General features: G+C 45.8%; 1 protein-coding gene across 1 annotated transcript; it reads left to right on the top strand.

Moving 5' to 3' along the window:
* Positions 1 to 2,587: 2,587 nt before the first annotated feature.
* On the top strand, positions 2,588 to 7,395 carry LOC108787894 (sterile alpha motif domain-containing protein 9-like). The gene has a single exon (XM_018557580.1). It carries the CDS (start codon positions 2,588 to 2,590, stop codon positions 7,343 to 7,345), a length of 4,758 nt encoding a protein of 1,585 aa, XP_018413082.1. The 3' UTR covers positions 7,346 to 7,395.
* The last annotated feature ends 16,107 nt before the right edge of the window (positions 7,396 to 23,502 follow it).

Genomic DNA, 23,502 nt, shown 5'->3' with positions numbered 1-23,502 from the left:
CCCCCTCCCCATCAGAGTGCACCCTTCACATCAGAGTTCCCCCTTCACATTAGAGTTCCCCCTTCACATTAGAGTCCCCCTGCACACCAGAGTTCCCCCTTCACATCAGAGTTCCTCCTTCACACCAGAGTTCCCCCTTCACATCAGAGTTCCCCCTTCACATCAGAGTTCCCCCTTCACATTAGAGTTCCCCCTTCACATTAGAGTTCCCCTTCACACCAGAGTTCCCCCTTCACATCAGAGTTCCTCCTTCACACCAGAGTTCCCCCTTCACATCAGAGTTCCCCCTTCACATCAGAGTTCCCTCTTCACATCAGAGTTTCCCCTTCATATCAGAGTTCCCCCTTCACATTAGAGTTCCCCCTTCACATTAGAGTAGGGCTAAACGTAGAAAACAACTACTGTCGGGAGATAGGAATTTCACTCCCCTGCTGCCCCAAGGCCGGGTCTCGGTTGGGCTTGTGGGAAATCCGGCCCTGGTCACATGTGTCAAGAAGCCAACGTTTCGGAGGCGTGCAGGGTCCCTTCATCAGGGAGACATCCTGACCTTTTATATTAGAGCCCCCCCCCTTCATATCAGAGCCCCACTTTCACATTAGAGCCCCCCTTTCACATCAGAGTCCCTCCTTCACATCAGAGTCCACCTTTCATATCAGAGTCCCCCTTCACATCAAAGCCCCCCCCTCCCCCTTGACATTGGGGGGCTCTGATATGAAAGAGGGGCTTCCGATGTGAAGGGGAACTCTGATGTATAGTAGGGCGGCTTCTGATGTTAACTGAGCCTTTTGATGTAAACGTGGGTGTGTGATGTGAAGGGGGGGACTTGATGTCACATACATACTGAAGTGCGGTTTAATGTCTCTCCCTCCTTTCTGTATCACCCATTATATTCAATCTTCCAAGGCAGGTGTATCTCTGATTGGTGGGTGTGGGAAATTTCTACTATAAAAATACTACTATTTTTACCATGATCTTTTCCGTCTTTTATTTTACCTTAGCTCTTCTGTAAGTGAAAGACACCAAAGAGCCAGCAGTGAGCATTCCAGCATTACAAGCAGTTGTGCTCCAGGATCATCAGATTACAAACTAAATGGGTGGACCAGCGTGGTACAGCAATGTCTGGATGAAAAACTGAAGACTTGGCTCCTTGTATGCATCCCAAGATTTCATTAGATACCTTTAAAACAGGTAACCTATTCATTTTGTCTAACTTGTGGTCATTGTTAGCATCCTTGTTGCCCAGAATCCTAGAGAAAACTGATAAGGGCTTACTTCTTCAATCAATGAGTCAGGAGTTTGGCTCCACCCTTTCCCATCTCCTAATCCTTACTATTTACTAGTGGTACTATAACAGCGATGGACCATTTAGACCTGTGATCACATCACCTTGCAAAAGGAAGTCTTCGAGCACCAACCTTCTTTGCAATTTTGAGGTACAGTATCATGTGACTGCATGCCCAGAGCTGCAAAGGAAGCTAATGCTGAAAGATATAATAAGGTGTATGGTAATAAACCAGAATGTCACAATGTCCACCAATCCATGCGGCACATTAGCACATTTTGTGGTACTTTCACACTTTCTTTAGCCCCCAAAAATCTGTACCTACCATAAAGGTCTAGTTGCTTGTTTGTGTTTGTCACCTCACCAGGTCAAGGTTCCCCTGGTGCAGGCTATCATTTTGCTTTTTTGTTGTAAAAATCCTACTTATAGAGTTTAATGCCTCAAGCTGATACAAACCAAAAAAACAAAAGCAAATCAAGCATTACTGAATGGCTCAGCCTGAGTTTTCAATCAGATAAACCAAGCTTCAAAGCATGCCGCTACTGCTGTGCTGGCTTTTTAGCTAACCAGTATGGAGGAGGCCTGTGTTGCTGCCAGAGGAGGAGAACCAGAAAAATGGATGGCTTTTGACGTTACCTGGAACTTAAAGGACTTCAGGGCCATGGCTTGTATGGGGGGAGAGGGCACCTCCCAGAAATGAGAGGGACATCTCCCTGAAATTGCTTCTTTCAGGTTGGGATCCCTGTGTTACTCCAATTATTATTATTCGCTGTACCACAAACAGATCTACTCTGAGATGCTTAAAAGGTCTGGTGAGTCTGCAGTCTATGTATGTTACACCCTGGATGTCTAGGACCCCTATACCCTCTCTCCCCCGTATGAAGAGTTAATAAAAGTTATTCAGCATTGCATTACTGGAGTGGACATCAGCTTTGTGGTCACTAGAAGGGGGCGGTTGAATGCTAGTGGGGCAGCTAAAGATGAAATCCCCTAGACAGACTAGTGTGAGAGAAGCCGCCCCGAGGAGGTTCAGGAGTGCCTCCAGGAGTTGAGTGCCTGACTCAATGGCTTCATTTCCACTAGCCCCCACGCAATTTTCACTCGCAAATTGCAAAGGGGCGAGTGGAAATTTTGAGCCCTGCAGACTGTATGTCTTTGATATGTTTGGTCAATTGTACAATCGTATGAATTGAATTTAGGATTGCAGATGTGGACTAAATAGTACATAGTATGCCTAACATTTTAAAGAGAGTATCCTCTGTAATGGAATATATTCTGACAGCAAATATTTTAATTTGCAGGGAAATGACGGAGCTCAAAATGGAGACACCAAAATCTATGCCTTCAAACATTGAAGAATGGACAAGGGATCATGTAAAACTTTGGGTCACCAAACAACTTAAACTCAGCTTATCTGTTGGAGATATTCTGTACAATCAAGAAGTAACAGGAGAGGTCCTAAAAGTATTAACTAAAAAAGACTTGGTGGAGATGGGAATCAATCATGGTCCGGCTGTATGGATAGCTCATCACTTGAAAAAACTCAATGAAACTTGCAAGGACCAGGGCCAGCAGAGCAATCTAGGAGTTAATAAAAAAGGTACAGAGACTAAGCAAAACAAATCAAAATCTAAACAGAGTACATCTGCCACACCCCAGGAAAAAAACAATAGCACAGAAGAATCAGAGGACACATACAAAGAATCAGGAAATCTAAATACCACACCGGCTGAATGTTCTTATAGTACTCCAAAAACATCGCCATGCCCTTTTGATTGCAGTGATGCAAGGAAATGTTATACACAGCACCATTATCTTCCACCTGAATCTGGGACATCCAATTACATTGACCCAGTACATGAGTACAAAGAGTTCACCAATACAGAAACCGCTACTCAAGAGGACAAAAAAATGAAGTTCTGCAATGAAGTCTTTAGGTTTGCCGCTGCATGCATGAACTCCCGCACCAATGGCACCATCCATTTTGGAGTACGGGACAAGCCACATGGAGAAATTATTGGTGTTCACATTGAGAACGTGGATACATATGTCAATTACATAGATCAAATGATCAGCAAATGCTTTGAGGAAAAGCAACTGAACTTGGCAAAACAATGCATTCGTCCGCCCCGTTTTGTCTGCGTACTGTGTCAGGACAATACAAAGTCTGATTTGTTTGTTATAGAAGTAGATGTCGTTCCTGCACATGCTTTTTGCCACTCACAAATATTCTATACGTATGAACAAGTTTTCAAGGACAATTCTTGGAAAAAGAGTAAAGATAAATGTTGTTTTGTAAGAGATGGAGCAAGTTCCAAAAATATCCTGGCAAATGTACAACACAATACGGCTGAATGGAAGTCATTTCACACTGAAATTAAAGACAGGGATGATGCCCGAAAAACAGCTGAAGACAACCAGAAAAGAAAGCTAAAGAGAAGCCAAGAGCATGGTTCTAAGCTGGTGAGGTTATTAACAGGAAACAGAGACACTCTGGACAACTCGTACTATAAATGGTATATTCTGGCTGTAAACAAATGCCAAGAAACCCATACAAAGAACTTAGACTTCATGCATGAAGTGCCTTGGTTTGCAGTTTTAGATTTCGATCCAGAGTCGATTACCAGCGGTTTATGTAAAGCTTTCCAAGAGAAAAGGAAACCCAGTTTGCATGTTCCAAGCCAATACCAAAATATGGACAACGTCACAAATGAAAAGCTGGACGAACTTAAACTGTATCAGAGGACCGCTTGGATCTTCTGCAATGGGAGATTGGATCTTGAGAGTCAAGACTACAAACCCCTAAATTACAAGCAATGGCAAAAAGAGAAAGCAGCAGATGTGAGACGATTGATATCCTTTCTATCCAGGAAAGATGTATTGGAAAGAGGAAAATTCCTTGTTGTGCTTCTTTTGCTTTCAGCGGTTGAAGACCCAGCTGACCCCATGAATGAAGTCTTCAGTGCCTTTTACCAGGAGTTTAGTGGTATGACAGACATCCTGTGCATTTGTGAAAGTGAAGAAACCTTTCAAAGCTGGAGAGGTTTACAAACTAGACTAGTAAATGAGGAAGAAATGGAAGAAAGATGCATCTATAGCTTGGACTTTGAAAAGGTAAATGGGACAGTTTTAAAACTCAAGTCTGATACCCGATCTTCAAGCAGATTTTTGCCATCACATGGTGGATCTTCAACCATTCTGCACGGGAAAGATGAAGATCTGATGACTTCTTTAAACATTCTTTGTGCCAATGAGTGTCATGACACGGAGATGGAGAGTAATAAGCCCAAATTGTCAGATTTCATAAAGACTCAGGAAGAACATTTTTACAAAGGAGGTAAAGCCACATGGTGGAACTTCTACTTTTCACTGAAAAAATACACAGGACCATTTATTGAAAGGGATATCCATAAGAAGCTGAAGGAACAGATTGAATCATGGTCCAAATGTGACAAACAAATAAGTGTAAAAATTATTACTCTGTTTCACCACCCTGGTTGTGGAGGTACCACTACCGCAATGCATGTCCTCTGGGAACTACGGGACACATTTCGATGTGCAACATTAAATCGAAAAACAGATAGCTTTACCGACATTGCCGGGGAAGTTATTAATTTAGCTGTATGTGGTTCACCCAGTCGCACAGAATATTACCCTGTCTTGCTTCTTGTGGATGATTATGAAGAAGAAGAAAATGTTTTTATTTTACAGAACTGTATACGGTCTGTAATTTCAGAGCGGTACATGAAATTTGAAAAGCCTGTTGTGATCATTTTGAATTGCATGAGATCTCAGAACCCAGAGCAAAGCTCAAAATCTAATTCGGCAGACAGTGTTCCTTTAACGTATAAGCTTTCTGAGCAAGAGCAAAGAGCCTTTGAAAGGAAGTTAACAGAGATTGAGGCCAAGTTTGAGAAGCCACATGATTTCTATTCATTTATGATCATGAAAAGCAATTTTAACAAGAAGTATATTGAAAATGTGGTACGAAATATACTTAAAGGATTAAACAATACAAGCAAGCAGGCCCAGCTTGTTTCCATCCTGGCCCTTTTAAGCAAATATGTGAAGGATTCTACAATTTCTGCATCAATGTGCGAGGAGTTCCTTGGGATAACAGCAAAGAAAACATATTGGGGTTATGAGAGCATAGAAGACACCATGGGAGCTTATTTTACCATAATGCTCCGCATGGAGGTGGAAGAATATGGACGATACCAAGGTCTACGGATAAGCCATCCACTGATTGCAAAACAATGCATAGAGGAATTAATGAACACATACTTCATTCAACAAAGTAGTATCATGCGTAGCTTGCTGGACACCAATGTTTTCCATAGCAATGGAATTGGCAGAGAGATTCTGTGTCAACACATGCAGAGCATGCTGGTAACACGGCATCGAAAGGAGCACGGCGATGAAACAGACACTTTGTTCTCTCCATTAATTGAAGACATACAAGAACATGAAGGTAATTTGTTTGTTGAAACTGTTTTGAAAGAAGGGACCTTGAGGTTCAACCAAAATCCTTATATATGTCAAGCATTAGCAAGACACTTCTACATTCGAGAGAGAAATTTCCCAGATGCATTTCATTGGGCAAAGGAGGCAAAACGAATCGCACCAACAAATTCATTTATTCTAGATACTCTTGGTCAGATATATAAGACCCAACTGAAATCCATGATGGACACCTTTGGCAAAGATAATCCTGTATCTGCTGAAGCACTAAAAAACTTTCTGGAAACAGCTGAAAATGCATCAATTGCCTTCAGAGAGTGCCAGGAACAAACAGAAAAAACAGAGAGAGAAAGGTCAGAGCATGAACTGACAAAGGCCAGACGCTTCCGGGTGTACAATACAGCGGGGTACCTTGGCCAAACTGAAGTCTGCCTCTATACAACAGATATACTTCTACAGATACCATGGTTCAATTCAAAAGACATTTTGTCTAGAAAGCATCTCATGCAATACTTATCTGGTAAATGGGACATTTCAGTCGATACCGTGAGTGAAGATTACGAAGAATTTTATCATGTTCTTACCGATTTCAGATCTTTTTTGATTAAGTTGAACTCCTATCTAAAGGATGCATTTGATTTCTTTCAAGACTATTTTGTGTATCTAAAACAACGGAACATCCTGAAGGAAAGCACAGAGTTTAAAATAAGAGATAAAGTTTCAGAGTATTATTTAAAATACAGACGGAATTTCTGTAACCCCGATCTAAAGCAGATTACAGATGAAAAGGACACACAACAGGGAGGTGCTTCAAGACGTATTGAGGATTACAGGTTAGGCCTTCAGTCGTACAAGGCAGACAGATTCTCAGGAATTCTGGAACATCTTACGGATTCTGTAAAGCAGAATAAAAACATGGAAACTATCGTCAAAGCCTACAAGTATTTGCTCCAGAACCGCACAGACAGATTCATTATGAGAGATAAGCAAAATTTTATCTTGGCAAATATTGTGCTTCATTGTATTTCTCCAAAATCTACACTGATTGCACCCTTTGAAACCCTGAAAAAGTATCTCAGAGAGGTTTTGCAGCTTTCTGGCCTGGATTACAAATCTCCAGAACCTTACTTCTTAGCATCACTGCTGTTCTGGCCTCAGAGCATTCACCAGTTGGATTCTGACTCTAAACATATAGCTGAATATATCATCTCTATGAGAAAAACTTTCAGAGGTCAGTATCGGCACATGTGCCATGCCAAACAACCCATAGCTCATTTCTATCTAGGCAAACATGCCGGCCTAGAAAGACTAGTTCACAAAGACAAAATTGATCATCTTTTTTCCTTGCCAATATCGGATCTAAACTCTCTGTGGCAGAGTGGAGACATCTGGAAGGAAAAAGCAACCAAAGATTTGTTACTCCTTGTAAATGGAAGAGCTGAAGAAAAGATGATCTACGTGGAGTGTACCGGTGGGATAAAGATTCCAGTGAGACCAGTTTATCTTGGACAGCTGAGAAGCGGCAAAAGCATTGAGCGGGTGTCCTTTTACCTTGGATTCTCTATGGATGGCCTAATTGCTTATAACATAGAAAGCTTATAAACAACTGGAAGGAATGGAATTCAATAGTCTACTTCCATCAATATCCACAGGCAAACTTTTCAGCATTTAAGATGATTAGATTCTTGTAATATTATATTAATTAATTCTTGTATAGCATCTTATCTCAACTATTACCAACTTTCATGAACTCCACTTTTTTAATAAGTTCATCTTTAAATTGTAAATACTTTGTTATTAAAATAAATTGGTTTGTTCCTTAAATAGCTAAAACCTGTGGTACATGTGTTTCACTTTATTCTTTGCACAAAGTTCATCCTTTATATGTAATTTGCGCCTTTTAACCAAACTATGTGATCACCGGCAAATGGCAGATGATGGTCTGTGCTCCTCCAATGGTCCATTAAACCAATAGCTAAAAAATGTTGCTACTGTAAAATGTTCTATGTCTACCAATACATACAAGTTGTGGACTTTTTGTTATCTAAGCACTGTACTACCTTTGTACTACAGGGTTGCAAAAAAAACACATATTACTTATACAACAAGTACAATAAAAAGTAGCTCTTCAACTCTTAAAGCGCACCATTACCCGCTTTCACAAAAAAAAACATCAACATGCAGCTCTTCACGCTGATATGAAATTATCTTACACTCATTAGTTACATAAAAATGTTTTTTGCTTTTTCTTACAATTACTGTTTTTTGAGTGAGGCACTGGTGATGTAGTTCTGGCCTCACAGATGCAACCTGGGAATGGTACATCAACAGTGTCTTCCCAGGAAATCTCATCTTTTTGTACGCTGTCACATGTTCCAGGAGGCAGACCCAGAGTTCCAGGAAGTAAAAGGAGATGGATTAATCTGCCTTTAATGAAAATGGCCACCGTGAGAAGAATTGAGAGGAAAGGAAAAAAGGTTTTCAAAGAATAAAAAGCCAGCAAATACCTATAAGTATCTGTGTGTAGATTGTCTGTCTCAAATGTCGCTTTTTGTAAAATACATACCTCCTGAGAACCAGTCTGCATGAACAGTATGATAAATTGTTAATTCAATAAGATCCACACGCAGTGTAATCTCACCAAGTCTCAGAAGTGCAATCTAATGTCGTTTATTGCAGCTTGGTATTGTAGAAGATCTTTGGGTATTTCCTGTGTGTTGAACTTGAAAATATATAACTCTCTATTCTTCATGAAGAGCAACAACCCTGAACTAGCAAGGTGAGACGTATGGTGGCAAATAGGGGCTGTATTAACTAAAAGCAAAACAGAGGGGGAGCAGTAGAACATACCAAACACAAATAGATGAATGTGCTGCCACATCCAGTGTTATTTTCCTTATTTCCGCTGTTTCAGTCACACTGCATATCTATATAATTGTATTTCACTGTGTTATGCTGTATTTCTAACTACAAGTGCAAGATTAGCATTGTTACAGCTTAATCTGTGCATACTTGGCATCTTCTGTCTCACCCCCGCTGTTTTCTGTATATTGGTACAGTCTTGTGCTAAAACTTCCCAGTAATCTTCTACACTCTCTCTTTCCACACCACCTTCTCAAAGGGTAAGGTGGCTATGTTATCCTGTTAATGGCAAAGATAGGAACGTCTTTTTTTACTCTAGGAATGACAAGGAATCACATCCTCTGTATGGAGATAGTATGTGAATATCACCAAGTCAGTAGGTTGTGATAGTACCCGTACAGACAAGTCTCAGGAAGGAATGTGCAAATACATAAAGCGGTGGTTGTAACAGATGTGGCAGTGCAAGCCAATGCCACGGTGAAGTTTGGCAACTATGGCACCCAGGACTCTCAGCCAGAGAAGCTGAGAGGGTCCAAAGAGTAAACCATTTTAAAAGGAAGAACCTGGCCTTTCAGGCTCTGTTCACACCTAGGCGTATCGAATATGCACGTGTGACGCGCGTTTTTACCGCGATTCGCGGAAAAAAAACCCGCGTTTCCGAGGGCTACTTAGCTGTATCGCAATGGAAACGCGCAACAAAAACACCGCAAAGAAGCTTATGTACCTTTTCAGGCGTAGGCCGTTTTGTAGCGCGTTCAGAACCATTCCCATAGAAAACAATGGGATTTTCATGTTTGAGCGTTTTGTAGAGCGTTCGTAGAGTGTTGAACGCGCTACAAAACGTACAGGTGTGAGCCAGGCCTCAGATTCTTACAGGTTTTCTGAATTGTAACTGGGATCTGGAGATTTCATAGAGCTCTGGGTGGGATGAGATCTCCAGTCCTGGGGCCAGGTGTTACCAATGACCAGCTTGGGCTGATCAGGTGGCTGAGAGCAGCCTCATTAGGAAGCCAGCCCAGTGCTCGGGGAGTTGAGTTGGAGTTGTGTGTGTGCGCAGGAGGCACACAGGCAGACTCAGGTGCATGCTGGACGCACATGGAACAGCCGGGGGAGGCTGGGAGAGGTCAGGAAGGTCAGTGACCCAAGGGACCTGTTGGAGCCAGCTGAGAGAGTCTGTGATCCACTGCTGGGAGAGCAGTGTGAGTATCACACAGAGGTGTGCAGAGAGGCTTAGAGCTGAGGACTGCATATAAGAACTGTATATGCTGAAGAAGGCTGATTATTATGAGAAGTGCATAAATGTTGACCTTTATGTGAACAAGAGATTGTCTTTTATGTTGCTGCTGCAAGCAGTCTTGTTTAACAGGGGACGGCTACCCTGTGGATGAACAGACACTTTTTGTGTTTGCCCTTAATAAACTGCGTTTTACTTGAATTTCCTGGACTACAGTGGAGTGTCCTTGTTACACAGAATAATGAATAAAAAATATATAAAGGGGCTGCAGTGGCAGTACATGTGGACAGGTGAGTATAAGACTTTGGTGGGGGGGAGACTTAAAGGATAACTATAAAAAGGTATAGTTATCTGCTAAAGACCCCTTAGACACACATTATTTTTTTTACCCCACCTAGCATTCTACTGGCCAAGCAAGGGAAAAAGTGATCACTGTCACTGCACACCATCTGTATCAGGGTTTTCAGAGCATAATCTATCAAAATACAAAATAACATTGGTAAAAAAATCAATAATTGTGATTTAAATACATGAACCTGGAAGATTCTCCTGCAAAGAATGTGTGCTGAATATTGGATTCACTGATTTATAAATAAGCCCCGTCGTGTAATGTCCCAATAAAATTCAAAACAGTCCAAACATAAAGTGTCTTCAAACAAAGGATCCAAAGTGGCCCAAAAAATGTCCAATCTTTTATGTCAAATCCACCAACAACTGGACACAAGTCTCACCAAATACATAAGACCCCCTATGCTGGAGGTAGGTCAGTGCTTGTTCAAGTTGAGGAATATTATATCCCTGCAGAACATATGACCTTAGTCCTCCAATAATTCCATTTACCAGATAACGAGGTCAGCTCAGAAAGAGAACAACCATTGAAGTATTGCTTGATTGAAGTTTTGAGGATTTGAGGACTTGTTCTTTCAGAGCGGACCTCGTTACCTGCAAAGTGGATCTATTGGAGGAATGGGTCACTGAGGCCAAGCAGATCAGGGACCAAAAGTCTCGGGCTAATTCGTATTGGAATAAATCTGAGCTTTCCCAGTACTCATGTAATGGTTTATAATAATTTGCCAGTTGACTCTTTTAGATTTTGATCTTAAATTGTTCCACAAGAGGGTGCAAAATTATTTATTTTTTCATCATCTTGAATTCTAAGCTTTCACAGTTAAAGGGTATGTAAGCCCTAACAATGAAAAACTGTGTATATCTGTTATGTCTGTTTGATAAGTGCAATTGAATGCATGTCAGAACTCCAGTGGTCTGATAACCTCCTGTGCTCTCTGCCTGTACTGCTCTCCTATTAGTTACATTGTTCCCATCTCTCTATGTGGGCTACAAAGCACCTCTCCCCATGTTAAAGAGAAGAGAAGTGGAGGTGTTTTGTTGTCCCAACACACTTCCTGCCTTAGGGTGACAACGTTGCTACTCCATAGATGCAGTACAGTGCATGACCACTGTCACCCTAGGACAGGAAGTGTGTTAATGGCAGGATCACCAGGTGAAAATAAAGGTTAAAAAAACAGAAAAAGAAAAACGAATGCAGCAACAACATCTATGGAATGGGAATTACATTTTTGTGTTTTAATACATTTTAATCCCAAGCAGAAGAAGTAGTCACCAGCACTCCAGTGATCGCTCCGTCAATACTCTTTTATTGACTTTTAAAAGGTAATTTCACAATGGAAAGCAATGTTTCGGAAGCATGTTGGTCTCTTCATCAGACAAGTGAAGATCACTTTGTTTGACTGACGAAGGGACCAACATGGTTCCAAAACATTGCTTTGCATTGCGAATTACTGGAGTGCTGGTGACTACCTCTTCTGCTTTGGATTGATTGGCGGCACCATCTGTGGTCACTTAAGCACCCACCTGCGAATTACAGGTATATTCCAGTCAGGCGCGCGAAGTGATCCACAGATGTTTCATACATTTTAAAGGACACCTGTCAGGAGAGAAGCATGGGGGCTGCCATCAGTGAACTTGACTTTGTAGAATGCTAGTTCCCTGGCTGTCATGCTGATGCTTTGGATTTAAATCCATCAGCTTTGCATCAAACAGCGTATGCATGACCACCTCGATCTGTCCTCATCCCAAGTGCCACTATAACAAGTCCACAAGTTGAGCTGTCACTCAAGTGATACTCTATAGCATACGTGTCAAACTCAAGGGCTGCGGGCCAGAACCGGCCTGCGGCGTAATTATCTCTGGCCCGCCTGATGATAATTAATTATCATTAGATCTGGCCTTGCCAGCCAGCAGCTCTCTCACCTGACGATCTTCATGGGTCTGAGGAGCCGCAGAGCTGCCGCCGGCCAGAGGACTGCATTAAGGTGGCCATACACTTTACAACCATTGCAAGACCTTAGTCTTGCGATGGTTGTAAAGTACTTAAAAAACGTACGATCTGCCCATCTTGGACAGGCAGATCGTACTTGCGATCATCGCAAGCCCGCCCCCTTGAGGGGCAGGCTTACGATGACTGTAATGAGGGGCGGGCTTACGATGACTGCAAACGGGCAGTGTGCGCGTGCGCACACCGGCCCGTTCGGCAGTTGTCGAACCAGCAGGCCACTAACTCGCCGAGAATCGTACGATTCCCGGCGGGTTTTCTAGCATGCTGGTTCGACGGAAGACGTGGGACCGTACAGTAGAAACGGTCGCACGCCTTCCACACACTGCGATCGCGGGATTTCCCTCGATTCTCGTACGAGAATCGTGCAGTGTATGGGCACCTTAACACAGCAGGCAGCCTGGCAACAGTACAGCGTGACAAGGGAAGTGTGGCCGTGAGGTGACTGAGGAGGTTCCGGATGTCCAGTCCAGATGACGTGAGGCGCTCCTTCGCGGGAATCAGGATCCAACACAGACGACAGAGAGCCGGGAGAGCTGCAGCCTGCAGGTACTGTGCTTCTCCATCACTTCTTCTGTACTGTAGAAGTCATGGAGAAGAAGGGGAGTGATATACTGATAGTAATATCTGTGACACCTGTGTGCCTCCCGCCTCCACACTAGTATGTAATCTAATAGTTTCATCTCTATTATTTAAATTGTAGTAAAAATTATGTGGGGGGATGCTCAATGGGGACAGTAAGGTATGGGCTCCATACTGTCCCCATTGAGCATCCCCCCAACATACTTTTTTTTACTGTAATTTAAATAGAGATAAAACTATTTTTTTAAATATCTCTAATTGATGATTTTCCTGATCCCCCCCCATCCACTGATATCTCCCCTGCGCAATGAGGAGAGTAAGCAGGGGAAGAATCCACAGAAGCGGGCACCAGATGGAAAACACTTTTTCGTAAGTAAATTCTTTTGTTGTAAATGCACCGTACTATTTAATGTCTGTTTTTGGCTTTTGTCATTTAAATATTTAGGCTATTTCTTAAAGGGAAAGCAAATAAAGTTTAAAAAAAAAACTTTTATTGTAATTATGTATGCTGCTTTTTAATAATTAAAAGTACAGGCTTTATTATACTGTGTGATATGCCGTTGTATTATACTGTGTGACATACTGTATATGCCGTTGTATTATACTGTGTGAACCATCCCGGCCTTCGACTTGGAGCATGTTTTAAATTTTGGCCCACTGTGTATTTGAGTTTAACACCTCTGCTCTATAGTATTCCCCTTTCCTCCTCCCCCAGCAGCTACATAAGAGGTTATGTAGGTAGGTGAAGGAAGGAGCGGAGGAGCTGGGCCATCACAGAGAGTAATTGGACATTTCCAAAAAGGGAGTAGGCCATGGCTTGCAAGGTGGGGGGCTGTGCTTGGAAATTGACTAGTTAAGTTTTCTAGCACATGCAAAGACACATTGCAAGTAAATAAAAATAATTTATAGAAAAGAAAACACTCCATGTGAGCATATAAAATACCAGAGTTTTTGTGCTATTGCTTGAAATTGTTGCCTGGGTCTCTTTAACCTCCCTGGCAAGCAAGCTCCCTATGTGATAGCCAATTTTCAGTGACAGGTCCTCTTTATGGAGACCTCAGGGGTCTTAAGACCCCTAATGTCACCTAGGGACCCCCAGAGAAGCTGATGAAGCAGAGACCTGCTTCACCAGCTTCTCTCCAGTTTCTGTACCGGAGAGTGACACTGAATGCAGGCAGTGATGTAATACACATCACTGCCTGCATTCCGAAGAGTAGAGGAGATCAAACGGAGGTCGTGTACTGAGCTCCGTCTGATCTCCGGCCGCAGAGCTGCTGTGCTGGTCCCGGGCTCACACCGAGAACAGCGGAGCCCGGGATCGCCAGCAGCAGCGGCGACGAAGGGGCGCACACCCGACCAGGTATTACAAGCGATCGGGCGTCTCTACAGACGCCCGGACGCTTGTATGTAAACAGCCTTCGCTGGCTGTTTACATTCAAAGCCGGTTTCTCGCTTGTGCCCGCCGCCTAGCGGAACGGAATAGGACGCCCACCCGCCCTCAAGAAGCCACTGTCCGGCCTTTTAAATACAACGGCCGGACAGCAGGTAGTTAATACTGAGAATGCACAAAGGGAGCTTGCTATACAGGGAAGATGCAGACAAGAGATGGTGCAAAAACAGGAGCTCAAATATAGCATGTACACACAGGGGAGCGGCCAGGAAGACTCAAACATACCGTATATACTCGAGTATAAGCCGAGTTTTTCTGGATACCCGTACCCAATAAAAGACCACTCCAAGTTGGATATAAAATGGCTGTAGCAGCCTTTTATTTAAATAAATAACTTTTTAAACAATTGAATATAAAACATTCAAACAACAGTTTAAAATACAATGTATTTTTATCAATGTGGCTGAGGTCTGTGAAGACACCCTTGGTCTCCTACCGTAGAGCTCTGCATCCCACTTGACCAACTGGCCCCTAGCCGCAACTCACCGACTCAGGGGAAACATAGTACATAAACCTCCGAGAGCTCCTACCCTCAGTCTTTTTGACCTCTAACCTGCGGGACCTGCCATAGCTACAAGGGGGAGACCTCACCCTTGGACGCCACCCCACACCCGCAGAGCCTTGTGGATGCCATCTTCCAGACCCAAGAACCACATGTCAGTACCTATGGCGTTGAGATGTACACCATCACCCCGCAGGTACTGCCACGTGTCCAACTCCAGCTCCCGATGTCGCACCACCAGGCCACCATTCCTGGAAACAAAGCGCCCCACTTCCCTATTGACCTTACTGCGTTAAGAGACCCCCCCCCCCCTTTGACCACCCCCCCTTTTTCCTAACCCTTTCTATCCTGATGCCCTGTCTGCCCTGTCATGTGTCCTTCCGCCTATTCTTTTCTGTCTTTTGCTCCAGGACCTTCTGGAATCTACTAGGATACAAAAGCACTGCTGACCAGAAACACAGGAGAGATCGAGAATGCAGGGATCCAGAAAAGGACACAAGAATTCACAGTGGGCCCGGCACAAAGGATAGGACTTGTTGCTCAAACACAAGGCAACCATTGAGGAATTAGTATATAGGGGTGGAGGTGTGCTGATTGGCTGCAGCCCTGTGGATCACAAAAGGCTAACAGCCCAGCACTAGGGACCAAAGGAAAAATACGGCATGGATTGCCGGACATTGTGACACTGAGGGTAAAGGTGATGGACGGGCCAAGCATGTCTCCAGACCTAAACCCTATTGAGCATCTGTGGGGCATCCTCAAATGCAGGGGCGTAACTAGAAACCACAGGGTCCCATAGCAAAAGTTTCATGGAGCCCCCTTCCAAAACAAAAATGGTTGTGTGCCGTACTTTTTGATGAGCGAACTGTGTTTTTTGTGACTGTGTGCGATTGCACCGCGGCAACTGTGACACGCAACCGTGCGGATTGCTAGCAACGATTGGGGTGCCATTAGAAATTACATAACTTCTTGCAGCTGCTGATGTGATGGAGAGCACACAGCGTGTGGATCAGCCCGGCTCACCTCAGTATACCTCAGTATGCTGTTCACATATGTCAGGGATCCCAACCGGAAAGAAGCAATTTCTGCTTTAGACATTAATGGCTGTGTGTTGCGTATTTTGAGGGGACAGCAAATGTACACTGATATACGAGCTGTACACTCACTACTTTACATTGTAGCAAAGTGTCATTTCTTCTGTGTCGTCACATGACATAATATCATAAAATATTTACAAAATCGTGAGGGGTGTACTCACTTCTGTGAGATACTGTATGTCATTACAAAAAAAAAAGGTTTGTGCGGTGGTGATATTTCTCTCTAAATAAATCATTTATCTCCACTAGATGGCAGCAAAGTTTCACCAACAAGTACTGTATATAGAAAAATAAATTTAGTATAAAAGACGGTATAAGAGCGGTTGCATGCGTACTGGACTGGAAACCTGACTGAATAGAATTACACATTTTACTGTGCTTTACAGTGAATGAGGTGCATTGCCATTCATTTAAATTGCATGGTGCATTGTGGCCAGCCCCATGGAGCATGAGCCAGCCACTTTATGCACAGTAAATCACTCACACAGTAATCATGTAGGGCCCGTTCACACCGATGCGTCGCGTTAATGCCATGGTACCGTACGATTAATACACGCAACACACCTACCGTGCTTTACAGTGAAGGAGGTGCATTGCCATTCATTTAAATCGCATGGTGGCCAGCCCCATGGAGCATGAGCCAGCCACCAGAATGCTTGTCACCAGTGGCATAACAATCACCATAGCGACCCAGGCAGCCGCTATGGAGCCCGGGGCACAGGGGGGCCCGGCCATGACATCTCCCTGATGCCGCGCAGTCCACCTGGGTCGCTATGGCATATCAGGCTGCTGGCTGTCATTGGCGGTGTAAGGAGAAACCGTGTCGCTGACAACCTGTCAGTGATCTGTGCAGCGGTGCGTTCCTCCTCACAGCCACTGCTGAATCGGTGGCAGCCAGCAGCTCTGGAGGAGGAAGGCTGGGCCCGGCGTCAGATGCTGAGAAGGAGGCGGGTCCGACGATGGAAGAGGAAGCGGGGCCCAGCAACTGAAGAAGCGGGGCCTGGCAGCAACCATGGAGGCGGACAGCGGATCGGGGCTGACAGATAAGAGGTGTGCAGCCCACCTGAGGCCTTGCAGAGCCCACCATGGAGTCTTTGGCGGGCTCTGCAGGTTCACTCTCAAGTGGGCTGTGTGGGATCTCAGGTGGGCTCTGCAAAGGGCATAACTAGAACTCACAGGTCCCCATACAAAATTTTGCTGAGGGGCCCTGTGATTTCTAGTTACGCCCCTGCTTGTCACGTATCTTAGAGGAGTCTGATGTTACGGGGGCGGCCTCTCTAACAACTCTGGTCCCGGAGCCCTTGGATCCCTCGTCACATCAGACTCCTCTAAGGTACGTGATAGTATCAGGCAGCCTTTATAGACCAGAGGGCGCCAAAGTTCACATGGCAATGCGCACGAATGTCCAAGCAGAGACGCTGCACCTGACACAGCTCTATAAGCAACACCAGGCACACGCGCGTGCGCAAAACGCTGAACATGATCTCTAGCGCTGGCTTCTTGACACTGCTCTACAAAAATAATCAATAAAGGGGTCCGGTGGCAGCAAGTAGGCTGCAGCATTGTGCAACAAATATGCCTCTCTGACAGCCGCTGCTCCCCCCACCCCTAAAGCACTGCAGCAGGCCAGGCAGGGGGCAGCCCTGTAGCAGGGGGAATCGACCGTCTCTGAGGGGAGGCTAGGTTGGGGAGCTGCTATGTGGGGCCAAACGTATCCTCCCCTCTCACCCAGAATGCTGACAACAGTGTTTGTACCCATCAGGAAAACATTTATATTTACTTTATGTACAGTAAATCACTCACACAGTAATCATGTTGGGCCCGTTCACACCGATGCGTCGCGTTAATGGCATGGTACCGTACGATTAATACACGCAACACACCTACTGTGCTTTACAGTGAAGGATGTGCATTGCCATTCATTTAAATTGCACCCGAATACACCTCCTGGCTGCAATGTGCTGCCACCAGGCGCAAAGCGCGGTACTGAAATACCGTGCATTGCAGCACAGTGGAAAAAGTAGTGCATGGTGTGAACGACACGCCCATAGAGTTTAAGGTCCCATTCACACTGAGCTTTCTGGAATTCCGGCAGCAAGAACTTTTGGATTATTGTGGCAGGAATCACAGGTGTGTTCCTTTAGAAAAGTCCCGATTCTTAAATGGTACCATTACATGCGGTTTCAGATAGATAATGGTTACCAGATGCAGGATGGGTCCTGGGACAGTCATCTATCCCAAACCGCATGCAGCCATACCAGTGGCGTAACAATAGCCATAGCAGCTCATGCAGCTGCTATGGGGCCTGGGGTTAGGAGGGGGCCCCATTAATGGAGCTGATTCGGAAAACTAAACTGTGAGGTTTCCAGTATAGAAGGGCTGAAGTCAAAACTCAGGATCTGCCGGCCTCTATGTAGAAAGTTATCCGGGGAGCCCCAAAGTTTTGCTATGGGGTCTCATGATTATTAGTTACGGCCCTGAGCCATAGCATGTACAATTACATGCGGACTGTCGCTGACAGATGCAGGTGCTGTTACCCTGTCAGTTACTTTAATGGGCACAGTGGCCGCATCTGAACAGGGACACCTTGGATTCCTACCACAAGAATCTGTATGTTCTTGCCACAGGTATTTCAGAAAGCAGCAATGTCTCCATGAGAATTGGGCCAAAGATGTGTTGGCAACTAGCCTTACAGTACTGGATAGATTAGGTGACTACTTGTATCAACTAGAACATAAATTTGCCTACGTTTTGGTCTTTTGGCCTAAGTTATTTTGCATGACTAAAGCTGTTAGCTGAAGGGGCGCCATTTCACACTTTTCCTCAGGCAGCAAGAAGGCTAGGGACACCCCCGGGTCCACCTGTAAAAGTGTAATACACAGACATTGCGGCTCCTCCTGGAGAGAGGCATAATTGTGGCTTCAAAAAGATTCCAAAAACTTGCCCGTTCAGGAAAAAAATAGTGTTGTAGCACCCCTTCTGGATTCGAGGGGCAGGAGGGGCTGACATTTCACCTCAGGGATGGATCTTTACCTGGAATGTGAGATGTGTGGAGTGAAATAGGGCGCCAGTCACTTTTAGGATTTTTATGATGCTTTATTAGAACCAACTGCAAAACAGGGAATAGGGCTGCAGACCTCTGAGGAATACAGAACTCAACAAATGCTCTCCAGCTTCACAGTGTAGAGGGTCTTTGAACCAGAAATACACTAAAGAATGGCACCAAAGCTGGCAGACATTTTGAGATCTCACCTGGGTGAGACACCAGACTTCTCTCTGAGGTCCAAGCCCATCCTGACTTTCCATCCCAGGAACAATTCTGGACCCCGACTAAGTCCACATCTGACCACTTGTAGACTTCAGGCCTGGTCAGACAGCACACATGTAGCGCACCTCCCCCAGGCAGGGGGCCAAGGGTAGAAAGAGACTCTCCCATGGTTAGATATTTATGTCCTCTCTCCCAGCATGCACCACTGTCCATGACATTTCTAGTGATTGGCTGGAGAGATATAGATATCCATAGCATTCTACTATTGGCTGTTCTGCTCTATGACAAGGCTACACCCAGCAACAGGCAGATGCAATCAATAGCAGAATCTCTAGAGAAAACCTAATGGGTTTAGACTATACAATCAGCCAGACTGAATGCAGTCTGCAGTCCAGACTGAATTAATTTAAGTACTCACCACAACTAGAGCAAGGTGGCTACCGTGTCTTGAAAACTCACCCCCACCCAGATGTACTAACCTGTCCCATGTTCCTCCATTGGAGCCAGCAGTCCAAACCCTGTGTAAGCTTTTTGTTGGATGGTGTCAGAGCTTACACAGGTTTGATGACATCATCCCCCACCCCTCGTGTGACAACGTTCAGGCCTGGAATTGGACGTTCACACTAGCACTGCATCATGGGAGGAGGTCACATGTTCCCCTATACCTGGAATTGCTGGGTGTTTCTCGAGGGCAGTAGGGGCAGGGGAGCGCGGGGAAGGTGAGTATATGCGGGTCATGGTGGGCTTTCAGGATACTTTATAACTTTGAACTGAATGGGCAAAGTGACAGAGTCTCTTTAAAAAATGGTAACCATCTCCTCTGTCAGGACAATCTTCTCAGCGAGTCCCAGTTAGGACGCATTCCTCAGCCCACACACTGGGTGTGACTGGCAACAGACCCACCGCCAAGTCAAGGAATGTTTTCCTTTTCTACTCCGTGTCTTCCTGCGCCCGTCTCTTTCTGGTTAACCATTGAAACCCTAATTACGGCTGGTGGCTTGTGCTGATCTGACACGTCCGTGGGAGTGATGAGTGGAATGTGCTTAGTGAACGCTTCCCAATTACACAATCCTTTCCTAAATTTACTTCAAGTATCTGTTTTTATGGTACAAGTTAAAGATGAACTCCAGGAAAACAGCTAAATACAAAAATATATATGGGATGCACTAATACCGGTTTTTCGGTATCGAGTGCGAGTACAGGTATTTTTTTTCCGGTACTCGCCGATAACGAATACCGATACCGGTAGTCCCATTAAAGGAGAACTATGGGCTTAAGGCTTTTCCCCATAGTTCTCCTTAGGGTAACGGGAGGACACAAACTAGCGTCCTCCCGTCACCCTAAGCTCAGTATACCGCGAGCTGCTGAGACGCCGCAGCTGAAGCGGATCCCGACAATTGTGCCGGGATTCGCTCAGCTGCGTGACTGACAGCTGGCTCTGCCAATCTAGAGGCAGAGCCAGCTGTACCCGCCCCCTCCCCCAGCGCTGGCGGATCTGAGCGGGGAGAGGGGAATCCAGCCCCTCCCCTGTCACGGCAGAGAGCCGTAACAGGATAAAGAGGTGAGCGAACGCCGGTATGTGTTCGCTCACCTCCCGATCTACTGAGCCGACCTGTGACAGTCCCATTGTCACAGGTCGGTTACAACTATGAGGTGAGTGAAAAGCACTCACCTCATAGTTCTCCTTTAAGAAAGCCAGGCGGCTTGTAATGACTTGCCACCTGGCTTCCTGATTAGCATGGAAGCCGTCCCCATGCTTCTCGTCACTAAATGACAAGAAAGCATGGTGCCGGCTTTCTGGCCAATCAGGAAGCCTAGCGCTGTGTAATGACGCGGCGCCTGGCTTTCTGATTGGCCAGCTTCCCGACCAATCAGGAAACTCGGCAGTAGGCGGCATGTAATGACTTGCTACCTGGCTTCCTGATTAGCAGGGAAGCCATCTCCATGCTTCCTCGTCACCAGAGGATCCGACTTTCTATCCAATCAGGAAGCCAGGGGGTTACCCACCCCCCGGCTTCCTGATTGGATAGAAAGTCGGATCCCACTCACCACCTGGCTTCCAGATTGGCCGGCTTCTCGACCAATCAGGAAGCCGGGCAATGAGTCATTATACGGCGCCCGCATTCCTGATTGGCCCAGGAAGCCTGCTCCATGCTCCTTCATCACTAGGGGACGACGGAGCATGAAGCCGGCTTTCTGGCCAATCAGGAAGGTGACGAGGTGACAAGGGAGCATGGAGTCGCCTTTGCGGCCAATCAGGAAGCCGGGCAGCGTGTAATGACTCTCTGCCTGGCTTCCTGATACCGGATGTTCGGGTATCCCTAGCGAATAATTTACACAGACCAGGGTCATGTGACCAGAGCCTGGTCGATATGAATTACATAAAGCTCGGATTAGAGGTAAATCGAGTGAACTTCCTGACCAATCCGGTGTTTCCTGGAGGGCAATGTCAAAGCACAGACTGATTTTTTGTTTTGGCTTAGAGTTGAACTTTAATATTATGAAGAAGGACATTTTTCGACGTTTGCTCTGGTTTTCGGCTCCCTCCAGTCCTCCCCTAATTTCCAGTTTTATCTCTGGGGTGCCGTGATTTTTCGGCGGCGGCCGGGAAACAGTCCGGATCGGGTCGCTTGCACAATGCATTTAGGAGCCCCTCAACCCCCCCAGGGCGGAGAGTCGCGCCAGAAAAGTGTCTGTCGGCTTTCCAATAATAATAGCCGCGTGAAGGGATTTCAAGATGTTAATTGCCGTTTTCCAGAACTCTTTTGTGAAATATGGCTGAAATTACATAATGAGCTGCGCTAATGAGTCCACGGCGTGTCTGTGTTGTCACACTCCGGGTTGACTGATGGCTGAGCCTGGATCTCCGAAGACGGGAAGGATTGAATATGTCATTGCTTGTAAAATAATGACTGATTTCCATCAAACTTCTCAACATTGTTCTAGTATTAAGAATGAGGGATTAACCCTTTGCCCCACCCCTTCCTGTTTTTGACTTTTGCATAACCTGTGGGTCGCTGAATACAGCGCACACGCTGTATCCAGCATTTGACATGTTCTGCTATTAGCATAGCAGGAATACTGGGGTCTCAGGTGGGCTCTGCAGGGTCTATGGTGAGCTCTGCGGGGTCTCAGGCGGGCTGTGAAGGATCTCTGGTGGGCACTGCAGGGTCTCAGGTGGGCTGTGACGGATCTGCAGAGCCCATCCTAGACCCTGCAGAGCCCACCACAGATCCTGCAAAGCCCCCCTGAGACCCTGCAAAGCCCTACACAGATCCTACACAGCCCCCCTGAGGTGGAGATCCTGCACAGCCCCCCTGCAGACAGGCCCGGCGCTACCGCAAGGCAAGGCAAGCGGCCGCCTGAGGGAGCTGCACGTTGAGGGCGGAAAAAACAGGGCATTTTGACAAGTACTTGTACTTGTCAAAATGCCCCGATGCTTGCGCTATGTTTGTTTTTTTTTCACTTACCTTTGGTGCGGGAGAGCAGCGGCGACTCAGCGCTGGTCCGGTGGGAGGAGCTCTAGGTGGGGTCCTAATTTAGCTGGCCAGCGACTGCCAGAGGATCCCGACACGCGCTCCGGCCAGCTAAATTAGGACCCCACCTGGAGCTCCTCCCACCGGACCAGCGCTGACTCGCTGCTGCTCTCTCGCACCGAAGGTAAGTGAAGAAAATAAAAAACATGCTGATAGGGAGCAGGCCCAGCGCTACAGGGGGTCGGGGGTTGGCTGGGGGGGGGCGCAAAAATTCAACTTTGCCTGTGTTGGCAAAAATCCTAGCACTGGCCCTGCCTGCAGAGCCCACCATAGACCCACAGAGCCCACCATAGACCCCACAGAGCCCACCATAGAGCCCACCATAGACCCCACAGAGCCCACCATAGACCCCGCAGAGCCAACCTTAGACCCTGGGGGCCATGCAGGATCTGCAGGAGCCCCCCGGGAAAGTGCCGCCCAAGGCACATGCAGGATCTGTGGAGAGCCCCTTGTTTGCCTCACGGCCTCACGGTGGGTAGAGGGGAGAAAGACAAGCCACTGTCCGTTCGCTGATCTCCTCCCTGCTGAATGAAGCCATGAGTGATGATGATTTCATCACTTCAGGCATCTCAGCGTTTGTTTCCCTGCTACATGTGTGTAGCGCCCTCTAAAATGTCGCTATTCAATTTAGAGATACCTGGACTGTAACCAGTCCAGATACTGATTATACAGAGCTCTGCATTCTATAGGTGTCCCTGAATCTGCTGGATCGATTGCTCCTCCTGTTGCTGAGGAAAAGGGAGCCTTGGCATACAGTGAGGGAGGATCCACCCTCAGGTTATGACTATGCACCTGACCCTAGCCAATCCCTGAGTAGGATGACTCAGAGGCATGCTGAGGGCAGGTAATAAAAGGTCTGGGGACATTGTGGAGAG

This window comes from Nanorana parkeri, unplaced genomic scaffold, assembly GCF_000935625.1.
Source record: "Nanorana parkeri isolate BGI_ZX_2015 unplaced genomic scaffold, ASM93562v1 scaffold291, whole genome shotgun sequence".
Taxonomy (NCBI): domain Eukaryota; kingdom Metazoa; phylum Chordata; class Amphibia; order Anura; family Dicroglossidae; genus Nanorana; species Nanorana parkeri.
This window is presented reverse-complemented; position numbering and strand designations above follow the sequence as displayed.

What these genes read in the sequence shown, in the direction of transcription:
- LOC108787894 (XM_018557580.1), top strand. Translation starts at nt 2,588, where the DNA reads ATGACGGAGCTCAAAATGGAGACACCAAAATCTATGCCTTCAAACATT.